Source organism: Rhincodon typus, chromosome 18 (genome assembly GCF_021869965.1).
Source record: "Rhincodon typus isolate 14 chromosome 18, sRhiTyp1.1, whole genome shotgun sequence".
In the NCBI taxonomy this organism is placed as follows: Eukaryota; Metazoa; Chordata; class Chondrichthyes; order Orectolobiformes; family Rhincodontidae; genus Rhincodon; species Rhincodon typus.
In genome coordinates this window covers 10532441-10545849 of record NC_063349.1, presented here as the reverse complement: position 1 = coordinate 10545849, position 13409 = coordinate 10532441, and the positions used below count along the sequence as shown (strand labels likewise).

The following is a 13409-nucleotide window of genomic DNA, read 5'->3' as shown; positions in this document are numbered from 1 at the left end:
TGCAGGGCTGGATGAACACAGCAGGCCAAGCAGCATCATAGGAGCAGCAGGGTCTAGGCCCGAAACGTCAGCTTCTCTGCTCCTATGATGCTGCTTGGCCTGCTGTGTTCATCCAGCCCTGCACCTTGTTGTCTCGGATTCTCCAGAATCTGCAGTTCCTACTATCTCTAAAGAATAACATGCTTTGGTTCCAGGTTTGCAAACTCAATTCTATCTGAAACTGCTTTCCAGATGCAAAACTCAGCCAGGGTTGGACCTCAGTCGACATGTACTTCTAGGCCAGGCCTGTATTTGATCTATTCTTGAGCAATGGCAGAAGAATCTCACCCAGAATTCCTGCTTCTGATTTTGGAACTTTCCATCAAATCCTAGTGGAAGGTCCATCTTTTGTGTAAGGCTGGCACTGAGCTCTGTGGTGACTTTTGCATGTTTGAATGGTGTGGTAGTGCACAAGGCCTCTGCTCAATTGGATGAAGGACTTGACAACAATCTGTTTCAAAATGACTACGTTCCAAGAGGAATCAGCTCTTCAAGCAAGGATTCTATTGAGTTAAATGGAGTTTCCCTCCCATGATGGGTGCATGTGTGTAGGAAACAGGAGTTTACTGGGATTTTTTCCAGGTTCCGAACCTGTTACTGTCCACTTCCTAGGAGAAGCAGCCACCCCTTGGTGTTGAGAAAGGTTCTCTATCCAGGTTAGAGCCTTAGAAACTTGGGGGAGGGGGCCATGGGAGGTGAGGTCAGTCAGGTGTCTTCTAGCTTGAGAGGAATGATGGGAACTAAGTCGCAGAGAAAGTGGTTCAATATAAATGTGTTCTGTCACCAACTGTTTTTAAATAATCAATTTATAAAGATAGAATGAGCAGCCAGGCCACCACCATGAATGGACATGAATGAGGCGGTCAAAGGGCAGCCAGTATTGATTCCTGTCCATCCAAGCTAACAAGGAGGACCTCTAAGACTGCCTTGGATGTTCCAAAGACCCCATTCAACCAGGTGTAGGGTACCCCTTCTAGTGCCATCGATTCGGGAATTTGGAGGCTGACTGGAAAATTTAATCAGTTTCATTGAGGCTGTTAGTGATTCTGATCATTTTAGGATGATTCCCTCAGAAGGAAACACCAGTATAACCTGTGAAGCCTTTTATTGATCCCACTCGCTTGTGAACTTCAAAGTGGAGGATCTGTCCAATTGGTACAATCATTTTTACATGTTATTGTTTTAATATTTGGTTTATCCCTCTGGGCTGATTCTGACTCCACAGAAATGGCCAGGAGGTGGGGTGGAGCAGAGGCATTTGCTCACTCATTGATTCATTGTCCGTCCTACCTTCCTCGGACTCTGGCCCAAGCAGGTTTGAAAAGCCAGCCGTACGTATTGTTCGTGTTTGCTGTTGTTACCAGTGAGCATCGTTGTGTATGGAAAAACTGAATTAATCTGGATTGATTTTACCCTCTGTTTATTCAACCCTGTAGCTGTGTACAAAAGTAATTTATGCCTGGATTCCCATGCGTAGAATCCAATCATGTGTAATGCACTTAAGTGTAATCAGAGCTATTACCCCTAGTTATGAATAGAATTCAGTTCTTGTTCCCATCTGCTGCTATGCGAACACGTGGTGGGTCACAGAAAGTTCGGCATACACACTCATTGGATGCAGTTGCCTAAAGTAATACTTCAATAAGGGGGCCGCAGCGTTAGGGTGTCTGTTTACCATTTTGAAAATGATGGTCCACCTCTGAATACCAGTACCTCCAATGGAGAATCAACTTCATTCAGAATAGTAAAACAATGGCAATTGAATGCAGTTTTAACCAATGTTTTGCAGATGGAAAACCAGCATTCAAAATGTGATTTTTACAAGTGAATGCTGGACAACATAAGCTCTTTCTAATTGTGTGGGAAGTGATAGTATTATAAATTTGTTTGAAATTAATACATTTTCTGAGCTGAATTTCTTCAGTCTCAGTTCATAAGGTCCTTCCTAATTGTTTAGGACCACAGTGAGCATTATACAGTTCAACACATTGGAGTGAGAGGCATTGGTAATAGAACAGGAGTTAAATCTCTATCTGTATAGGTTAATGACTTGTGGGGAGATGCAAGGGTGAAGTGCTTGATGAAACTTCTGCATGGCCAATGTCACTTGGAGATAGTGATGACTTCTTGAAATTAAATAGCTGTGAGAATAAGCTGATTGCTAACTCGAAGCTCAATTGGAGTCATTAAGCCATGTGTGGAATGGCTAAACTAAAGGTGGCTTGTATGAGTGCTTTAGGAAGGGAGGTCCAAAGTGTGATGTCTGAACATCTGACAACCAAAGCTGTGCAAATGGAGCAAGTGTGCAAAAAATAAATCAGCAGAGTTGCAGTTCTCCAAGAAATTAGAGATGAGGTGACAGAGAGTATTGAACACAAGAAACAGGACTTTACTCTGAGGTGGAGATAGTGATGGCAGGCAAAATGATTTAATTGGTTGCAAGTCCAAAAAATTGGATTTGTGATGTCAAGAGAAACCCACTCAATAAAGCCCTCATGCAAACAATGGGGAATTCAGAATCTCGCTGTTGGGTGACGTCAAGCTATTTTCATGCATTTGCATCTCATTGGTGCCGTTGCTTGTTGTATTAACACTGCACTACCAACATTCTCCATAAACAAGATGTTAGGCATTGCAATAAAACCAAGCAGTCACACGTCAGTGCCCATGGCAGCTCTCAGAATGCCAATTAGCTTGTCTATCAATTGGAAATGTTTCTTTTGTACAGTATCCTTCCATAATTAATGAACATGCTTTTCCTGGGCCCTTCATCCAGGCTCCCACGTCACATCATCATTGGATTTGGACTCAGTGCAGTTTGTTATGACCTTTAGGGCTTCAAGCATTGGAGCTGAGGGACAGTCAGTACTTGCATGATTCTGAAAGGTCAGTCTGCACTGAGGAACAGCCAGGCATACCATGTATCTATACAGGCCTTTTAGCATTGCCATTGAATCAGGCACTTGCTCTTTTATTTAGTTGGGTTAGGGTCATCGTGCCACATGTGCCAGCAGCTTATGTGGCAAAAACGCTGCACGCACTTGAAGAAATAGCGACGTGATCGTCAAATGGGCCAAATGTTTCACAGGGTGAGGGTGCACTCCAGTCACGTGGGAGGTAATGCCACAGTCAGTGAAGAGGTCAGTCCCTATTGCAGTGAAGGGCATTGGGTAAGGTCAATTAAGTGCTTTGTCCGATGTGACTCGAGATCATACTCTTACAGTTTGAGGATTGGACCGTGGCCAGTCTTCAAGGTCAAGTGGAAGCAGTCTGGGAATCACATGGAGGTCAGTAATGGCACTGTTGACAGATCAGTTCAGGGGAGGGGTCATGGTCTGTCATATATACTCGCCAGGTCAGTCTGGGAATGGGGCCTCAGTGAGTCATGGGAGTTTAGTCATTACGTCAGGGAGTTTATCAGGGGCAGTCCTTGATATCCATCGCTGTCTCTCTATCAGCACCGTCTTCTCATGGAGGTGCTCATTCTTCCCAAGCCCTCTGTCTTGGATCTCCCAGCCTGCGGGAGGGCGTACTAGTTGTAGAGGGTGAGGAGGTAAGTGTGAACCTTTGGGTGGATATTTTATGTGGTGATACTGAGCAGTATAGCTCATTACCCTTGTTGGGATGTGCGTGCAGTGGCAGAGTTAGTGACTGATGGCCCTGTGAATGTGAGGTAGCAGAGAAAAGCTGCCACTCCTCCTTTTTGGAGCACAGGATGACATTGACCTACATTGACCTACACTGCTGGGTCTCCTTTTCCACGATGGAGATAGCACTGACCCGTGCTGCCTGTGATGAGGTCTGTGATTGGTGAGCCTACCTTTTGTCATGGTCCTTAAGGAGTGGTAACATCTCAAGATCTTTATCCATGAAGTGAGAGTTAGGTTAGTTTTCCTCCATGCTGTTTTGTCAGAGTATAGAGGGAGGGCACCGCAGACCAGGAAGTAGTTCCTGACTTGTAGTGTCCAGCTGGGATTTAAATATGTCACTGGTAGATCCCTGCTGTGGTCAGCACTTCCATTTTATGCACCACATGATTTGCTGAGTAACGCACCCTACGTCTTGTTCTCAAGCATAATGAAGTGAGGATCATAAGCATGAGGTAACTTACCCAGGGGCATGGTGAAAATTAGGCCTCAGAATCGCTTCCTGCTTTTCTTGAACTTTGAATGGGAAAATCCTAACCATGGAATTTAAATACAAGCATATTTTAATTTTTATTTATTGCTTATTCATGGGTTCTGGGCATTGCTGACTAAGCTGGGATTTATTACCCGTAAAGCAGTTTGGAGTCGGTAGTGGTTGCATGGTTGCCACGAAGCCAGCTTCAAATTTAGATTCAAATTTCACTGTCTACCATGGTGGGATTTGGACTCACATCCTCAGAACATTAGATTGAGGTTCTGGATGACTAATTTAGTGACATTACCACTACATGCCACCTCCCCTAGTGTCATGCCAGAGTAGGTCAGCAAGTCCAGGATAATGGGCTAAGGAGATGATGCAGGATAGGATGGGCCTAGCCTCTGGTTTGCAGCTCCTCTTTGAGCTTGCATTCATTTTTTCCAAATAAGGATGAGTACTATATAAATTCAAACATTCACTATGGATCATGTGTAGCACACATACCTCTGAGTCAACAGATCTTGGGCTCAAGTCTCACTTCAGAGACTCGAAATGTAGGCTGACGTTATTGTATAATCTTGAGATAGTCTTTCAAGTGGAATGTTAAACATAGTTGCTCATATAGATCTTGTCGCATGGTGATGGGTCCTTATGTCTGAACCAGAAGGCCCAGGTCCAAATTCCATCTGCTTCAAAGATACATCATAACACCTCTGACAAGTTGAGTAAAAATATCTGCTTGGAAAAAGAACAGAGTTGTTGTTCCCAGCATTTTTCACATTACAGAAAAGCAAGTGCTGGATGTCTTTTAAAAATAAAATACAGGTGGATAAATCACCAGAACCTGGTCAAGTGTAGCTCAGGACATTGTGGGAAGTTAGGAATGAAAATGAGGGGCCCTAGCAGAGATATTTGTATCATCTACAGCCACTGGTGAAGTACCAGAGGACTGGAGGGTGGCTAATGTTGTGCGTTTATTTAAGAAAGGCTGAAGGAGAAGCCTGGGAACAGTAGACCTGTGACTCTGCCATCAACGGTGGTTAAGTTGTTGGAGGGGATTCTAAGAGATAGGATTTACATGCATTTTGAGAGGCAACGAGTAATTAGGGATAGGCAGCTTTGTGTGTGGGAAATTATGTCTCTCAAATTTGATTGTGTTTTTGTTGATGTAACCAAAAAGATTGATGAGGGCAGAGCAGTAGACATTGTCTACATGGACTTTAGTAAAGCCTTTAACACGGTTCTGCGTGGTAGACTAATTAGTAAAGTTAGATCACATGGGATTTAGGGTGAGCTTGCCAATTGGGTACAAAATTGGCTTAACAGTAGGAGACAGAAGGTGGTCGTAGAGGATAGCAGACTGGAGGCCTGTGACCAGCAGGGTTCTGTAGGGATCGGGGCTGGGTCAACTTTTGTTTGTAATTTTTATAAATGATTTGGATGAGAATTTAGAAGGCGTGGTTAGTAATTTGCAGATGACACCAATATTGGTGGTTTAGTGTACAGTGAAGAAGGTTATAGAGTTTAAGAATACAAAGGGATCTTAATCAATTGGGCCAATGGGCTAAGGAGTGGCAGATGGAGTTTAATTTAGATAAATGTGAGGTATTGCATTTTGGTAAAATGAGCAAGGGCAGGACTTGCACAGTTAACGGTAGGGCCCTGGGTAGTGTTGTAGAACAGAGAGACCTAGGGGTTCAGGGACATCGTTCTTTGAAAGTTGCATCACAGGTATCCAGAAGGTGTTTGGCATGCTTGTCATCATTGCTCAGACCATTGAGAATAGGAGTTTGAGACGTTATGTTGAGGTTGTACAGAACGTTGGTGAGGCCACTTTTGATTTATAGTCGGTTCTGCTATAGCGTGTGTTCCGGCAACGCGAATTGGCTATAACGTGACTGACGAATAGGAGAACGCTATTTCTAAAAAGCGAACTTGTGTTGGCTATAACACAATTCCATCGGTGTGTGGAGGAGAACGCACCGGCATCACATGATCATTTCACAGGCTATGTAGTGAATATGGGCAATGTTAATGCCAAAAGAGTCTCCGTGCCAGCATCACGAGATCATTTCACCGACTTTGTCGTGAAGTGCCTTCTGTGAGAGGTACAGTGCTTAGTGATTTTCATTTTTATTGCAAATTCTGCCGTCTTCCCCACGAAAATTGGAGGACAAAGTGACAAGAATGTTAACAAGAAGTGTCCTGGTGATAAAATTGTGGGTGGTAAATGTAAAAGAAAGGCTCTAACAATGGAAGAGAAGCTAGATGTTATAAGAGTTTTGTAGTGTAATGAGAGAACATGTGATATAGTTCACGTAACAGGAATAAACGAGTCTACCTTACGCACCATTAGAGACAATGCAGAAAAGATTAAAGCAAGCTGTGTTGCCGGAACAAGTCTGAGTGCTAGCAAATCTGTAAGGTAATGGACAAAGGAACTTGAGAAGATGGAGCGGCTTCTAAGTGTGTGGATAGAAGATCAAACGATAAAGTGACCTGGGACCATCTTTCTCACGATAACAGAGAAATCCTTATCAATTTATGAAGATCTATCACAAAAAGCCAAAAATCATGCAGATGTGTCTGCTTTTAGTGCTAGCAGTGGCTGGTTGGATGGTTTAAGAATCACTATGCTTTTCATAACGTAAAGGTATGTGGCGAAGCTGCCAGTGCAGACGAGAGCACGCGATGGCATTTCCTCCCATAGCCAAAGAAATTAATTGACGAAGAAGACTACAGCTTAGATCAAATTTTTAATTTCTATGAGACAGGTTTATACTGGAAACAAATGCCATCAAGAACGTACATTTCTATGAGTGTAGCCCATGCTGCAGGCTTTAAGGTGGCAAAGGAGAATACTCCTCCTCCCACCCACCTTCCTGCAAAAATGCTATCCCCTATTCCCAATTCCTTTGCCTCCGCCGCATCTGCTCCCAGGATGAGGCATTCCACTCCCATACATCTCAGTTGTCCTCGTTTTTCAAGGACCGTAACTTCCCCTCCTCGGTGGTCGAGAACGCCCTCAACTGTGTCTCCCACATCTCCCGCCCCTCATCCCTCACACCCCGTCCACGCAATAAGAACCAAAAAAGAATCCCCCTCGTCCTCACGTACCACCCCACCAACCTCCGGATCCAACGCATCATCCTCCGACACTTCCGCCATCTGCAATCCGACCCCACCACCAAAGACATCTTTCCCTCCCCACCCTTATCTGCTTTCCGGAGGGACAACTCTCTCCGTGACTCCCTTGTCCGCTCCACACTCCCCTCCAGCTCCACCACACCCGGCACTTTTCCCTGTAACCGCAGGAAGTGCTACACCTGCCCCCATACCTCCTCCCTCACCCCCATCCCAGGCCCCAAGAAGACTTTCCACATCAAGCAGATGTTCACCTGCACATCTGCCAATGTGGTATACTGCATCCGCTGTACCCGGTGTGGCTTCCTCTACATCGGGGAAACCAAGCGGAGACTCGGGGACCGCTTTGCAGAACACCAACGCTCGGTTCGCAATAAACAACTGCACCTCCCAGTCGCGAACCATTTCAACTCCCCCTCCCATTCCTCAGACGACATGTCCATCCTGGGCCTCCTGCAGTGCCACAACGATGCCACCCGAAGGTTGCAGGAACAGCAACTCATATTCCGCTTGGGAACCCTGCAGCCCAATGGTATCAATGTGGATTTCACAAGTTTCAAAATCTCCCCTCCCCCCACCGCATCCCAAAACCAGTCCAACTCGTCCCTGCCTCCCTAACCTGTTCTTCCTCCCACCTATCCCCTCCTCCCACCTCAAGCCGCACCTCCATCTCCTACCGACCAACCTCATCCCGCCCCCTTGACCTGTCCGTCCTCCCTGGACTGACCTATCCCCTTCCTAACTCCCTACCTACACTCACCTTTACTGGCTCCATCCCCGCCTCTTCAACCGGTTTGTTTCCTCTCCACCTATCCTCTCCTCTATCCCTCTTCTATCCGCCTCCCACTCTCTCCCTATTTATTTCAAAACCCCCTTCCCCTCCCCCTTTTCTGATGAAGGGTCTGGGCCCGAAACGTCAGCCTCTCTGCTCCTATGATGCTGCTTGGCCTGCTGTGTTCATCCAGCCCTGCACCTTGTTGTCTTGAATGACTGTGGTGCCTGTTTGGCACCCTATGAACAGCTTCATTATGAAAGAAGAAAAAGGGCAAAGCAGCAAAAACTGAATGTCTTTTTTAAGCCAACCCCCAAGAAACTATCAGAAGACAATGAATCACAGCCATCCACTTCAGGATTAACTATTTTTCTCCCTAACCCTGCAACCACAACTGCACCTGAAGGTCATGATGATGACGACCCTCAGCCACTGCATTAACAACAGAGCAACCTCGAAACATCCTCCCCCATCAAGTTATCTTGACATTTTTCAAGGTAAGGTGTTAAATTCACTTTTATTTCACAATTAGGTATGAATTAAACATTTATTCAAACTGCTATCCTTTGTGTTAGGCTTTTGAGTGATTTTGAGTGGATTTTTTTTGGTGGTCTGCCCCTAACCTTGCTTTTCCCACAGGCCCCATTATTTCTATAGCATGATTTTATATAACACGATGTTACACAGGAGCGCAACTATCACATTATAGCAGAACTGACTGTACTCTGTTGAATTCTGGTCGGCCTACTATAGGAAGGACATTATTAAACTGGAGAAAGTTCAGAAAAAATTTACCAGGATGTTGCTGGGACTGGAGGGTTTGCGTTATAAAGAAAGGCTGGGACTTTTTTCACTGGAGCGTAAGAGGTTGAGGGGTGAGCTTATAGAGGTTTATAAAATCATGACGGGCACAGGGAAAATGAATAGCAAAGGTCTTTTCCCTAGAGTGGGGGTGTTCAAAACTATGGGGTGTATTTTGAAGGTGAGAGGAAAAAGATTTAAAAGGGACCTGAAGGGCAACTTTTTCACATAGATGGGTGGTTAGTGTGTGGAATGAACTTCCAGAGGAAGTGGTAGATGCAAGTTCAGTTACAGCATTTAGAAGACATTTGGACAGGCACATGAATAGGAAGGATTCAGAAGGATATGGGCCAAATGCGAGCAAGAGGGATTAGTTTAGTTTAAGAAACATGGTTAGCATGGACAAGTTGACCAAAGGGTCTGTTTCTGTGCTGTATGATTCTATGACTCAATTTATCACTCAATTAACTAAAAGACAGAGTATTTGGTCACCGTCACATTTCTGTTCATGTAGCTTTGCTGTGCATGTTTACAACATAATGATAATTACTACCCTTCGAAAACAGGTCAACAACTGCAAAGTGCCTTGGAATAGCCTTCAGATCTTGAAAGTATCCAATGAAACCTAAGTGCTTTCTTTCTGTAAATACAAGTTACTCTTACTATCGAGTGAGCTGCAGCAACTTGGTCAAAGCATAATATTAAAAATCAAATCCACTGTCAACTTGCATCAATTTGTTAAAGATCAAATCTTGGCTCACGTTGTGAGTTTTATTTGGACATAGTTGTTCGCACTGTCCTCACGTTATTGATTTATTTTAAGGATATAACGTTGTAGTGCGAATACCTTCAGGAGCGACTAATATTGATGTACGGCAGCACAGCTATTCAGGGAAGCCAGAAGATGATAACTACCTCGGTAAGCAGTTTGAGAAGAATTATCGTGCTTTATTTATTCAGTACTTGAAGTCCTCAGCTCATGGGAGTCAATGATCCACTTGAGTTCTAACAATTCCTTCAAGTCCCAGTCACTAAAACCGTGTAATCGGTGATTACCACATAGGGGAAAGTTGACATTTTCTAGACTATTATAAGCAAAATTTACTTTCTGCTTTGAATTCAATGAGACTCAGATTGAGTTTTTCAAGGTATTGTATCTCCCCACATTTTTATTTTCTGTACTGGTGAGAAGGAGCTCTGATTTGGTTAAAAGTCTCACACTATCCATGACATGCATTGCCTAGTACAACGTTTTGTGAAGTGAGCACAAGATAATATAATCTATATAGTTATTTTAAAGAACGATGTGTATTCAGTGCTTGCTTTGCCAGTGATTTCCACATCCTGTCATATTGAGAAATACATAAACGTGGGTGCAAATGCATTAATGTAAGCAAATAGAGCAGTCAATCTAAGCTACAAGGCTCTAAACCAGATTTGAGATGAATAAGTGGTAATGTAGCCTTTGAGATGGCATTTCTTTAAATAGCACTGTACATTTTCTTTCCCATTGACACAGACAGGCAGACTCAGGCTGAATTTAATGGCTCAGCTGTCTAGTTTAGGAGGTGCTGACCCTCGACGTACTTTCCAGAGAACTGGTTTGAATAGTTCTTAACTTCCTCTTCCATGATGCAGAAGTCCCTGAATCGTGATCTCCTGGGACAACAAGGGTGTAGAGCTGGATGAACACGGGTCTAGACCCGAAACGTCAGCTTTCCTGCTCCCCTGATGCTGCTTGACAACGTCAGCTTTCCTGCTCCCCTGATGCTGCTTGACCTGCTGCGTTCATCCAGCTCTACACCTTGTTGTCTCAGATTCTCCAGCATTGGCAGTTCCTACTATCTCGTGATCTCCTGGGTTGCTTTCAATCTTCTGGGCAATCAGAGGGAATTTTCGCCAGAGTATCTTTTTCCTTGTTGGGTTTTCTTGAGTTTTTCATCTTACCATTATTCAAGTTTGGAGCAAAATGTCCTGAATGAAAGTTCGGACTTTATGCTAGTTTATTTGCATAGAACCATGTAGTAACAGTAGGTACAGATGGCAATGTTTAGTAGATTAGGAAAGCTGAAAGTTAGGCAAATCTTTTATTAATTTTTACATATTTCCTGGCCATAACTCTGAACAAATAGACAAGGGTGAAAATCTGATCTCTCATTTTCTATGTACTTGTCTGGGAAGTGTGCAAATTGATTTAGGTATCTATTTGTGACTGATGAAGAAAACATTATTTTCTGGGAACCATTCAAAGAGTGCTTGGAACACTCATTGTTAAAGATAATCCTTTGTTTACATCTTTCCAAATTCTTCCAGTAAATGTGGATCCCTTATTATTTCTACACCTCAGCAATCCTCCCTTCCTTACAGTTGCCTTAACCTCTGACTTGCCATGAGTAACCTTGGGTTTGGGTTAGTCATGAGTCTGCATAATGTCTTGGTAGCAAAATACAGCAGCTCATAGAGAGAATCTAAATATTGAATTTACATTATCTTAATTTTGATTTTTGCACATATTTCAGAGAAGATATCTGTATATTGTACAGAAGCACTGGCTTAGTGATTCATTTAAAATTAGTCCGCTCTTGAAGGTTGTTTCCTAGAAGTGAGTTAGTTGGTTAAGTGAAGAATGTTCAGTGGAGGAATTTTTCTTATTATTTGATGATGTGTTGAAAGCTAAGATAGAATGTATTGCCTTACTATTCCATTGACTTGCAATGGAATGCCAGAGAGTTAGCTCCTGTTTCATTCTGATTCAGTTGGTTACACTCTACATCTAAAGTGTGGGATCAACCATTAGTTCAGAATTCACAGAAACTAGGCTAATGTTTCAGTGCTACATTGAAGGAGTGCTACATTGACAGAGGTGCTTCTCTTTGGATGAAATATTAGCAAAATGATACATTAGGTAATGAGGACATTGAAGACCTTACGACACCCCAAGAAGAAAGCAAATCATATAGTCTCTGAGGTAGCATTGACCACCAAAACATTATATGAATTATTTTCTCATCTTACTGTGATTGACAGATGTCACCATGAGTAATGCCTGCTGCATTTCCTACATAGCCACAGACACAGCACTTCCATTCACAACATAGAGACTCCACATTCTCTGTGGGGGGACAGTAACAAAAGCTGATCTTTGTACTTTAGGTGATCTTCACATGAACCCTGCTTTCCTAATGGAATGTTTCTGGTCTGTACTTCAGCATTATCTGACAGTCGAGGTAATTTCATCCTGAATGGAAACTTTGTGGTGAGCATGTTTAAACGAGAAATAAGCGTGCAGGGAGCCACGATTGAATACAGCGGCTCAGATAATGATGTGGAGCGCATTAACTGCACTGACCGGATTGAGGAAGAGCTGATTTTGCAGGTGGGATTTTTTTCTAACAGTAGTGCCTTCTTGCTTATTTATTGAATGGTAATTATTTTCCGCCACATTTCCATCAAAGAATTTCCTCCACATCAGAAATTCTTTTCTCGCCTACCATTACTTTAGGAGCACCAATTTCTACTTGTTAAAGGCACATTGGCTTAACATTAGTTGATATTCTCACACTGTTTTATAGGTTTTATCTGTTGGAAATTTGTACAACCCCGATGTCCGTTACTCTTTTAATATACCCATAGAGGACCAACTGGAGAAGTTTGTTTGGGATCCATATGGTTCATGGCAAGAGTGTAGCAGGCTGTGCCAAGGTAAACTCCAACCTGTTATTTCCATTCAATTTTTGTGTCTTAAAGTAAGTTTCATATTAGGAAAAGGTTTGGCTGTTGACAATTGGATGGCCTAGCGGTATTATCCATAGACTATTAATCCAGAGACCCAGACAATGTTCTGGGGATGCAGGTTTGAATTTGAATTCAATTTTTTTTTAAAATCTGGAATTATGAGTCTAAATGATGAAACAATTGTCAAGAAAAACCTATCTAGTTCACTAATGTTCTTCATTAACTGCAGTCTTGACCTGTAGCTGCAGACCCACAGCAATGTAGTTGGCTCTGGGGCAATTTAGGATCGGTTAGAAATGCTGTTTCAGTGATGCCCATATCATGAGTCTTCCTTTGTAGAGTGTATTACTTTACAGGATTTCCCCGGGTCTTTTGCTGGAGTTGTCACAGGAGACCAAGGGAACCCATACTTTCAGGACCTCTTGGCTTTATTGCAACTTGCAAATTCTGTGCTTCTGTTTTTAACCCGTGACATCACGAGTTAAAAGAAAACAGAACATTTTGCCATAACAAGGTGTAGAGCTGGATGGACACAGCAGGCCAAGCAGCATCAGAGGAGCAGGAAGGCTGACGTTTCGGGCCTAGACCCTTCTTCAGAAATGGGGAAGGGGAAGGGGATTCTGAAATAAATAGGGAGAGAGGGGGAGGCGGATAGAAGATGGATAGAGGAGAAGATAGGTGGAGAGGAGACAGACAGGTCAAAGAGGCGGGGATGGAGCCAGTAAAGGTGAGAGGAGGTGGGGAGTTAGGGAGGGGGTAGGTCAGTCCAGGGAGGATGGACAGGTCAAGGGGG

General features: G+C 43.4%; 1 protein-coding gene across 1 annotated transcript in view; it reads left to right on the top strand.

Moving 5' to 3' along the window:
* Window positions 1-13409, top strand: part of LOC109912901 (A disintegrin and metalloproteinase with thrombospondin motifs 20-like) — a 344616-nt gene that overhangs the window by 194446 nt on the left and 136761 nt on the right. Inside the window, exons 16-18 of the mRNA XM_048607987.1 lie at window positions 9705-9800; window positions 12091-12257; window positions 12454-12583. Coding sequence (XP_048463944.1) covers window positions 9705-9800; window positions 12091-12257; window positions 12454-12583 — 393 coding nt within the window. The remainder of the gene's footprint in view (window positions 1-9704; window positions 9801-12090; window positions 12258-12453; window positions 12584-13409) is intronic.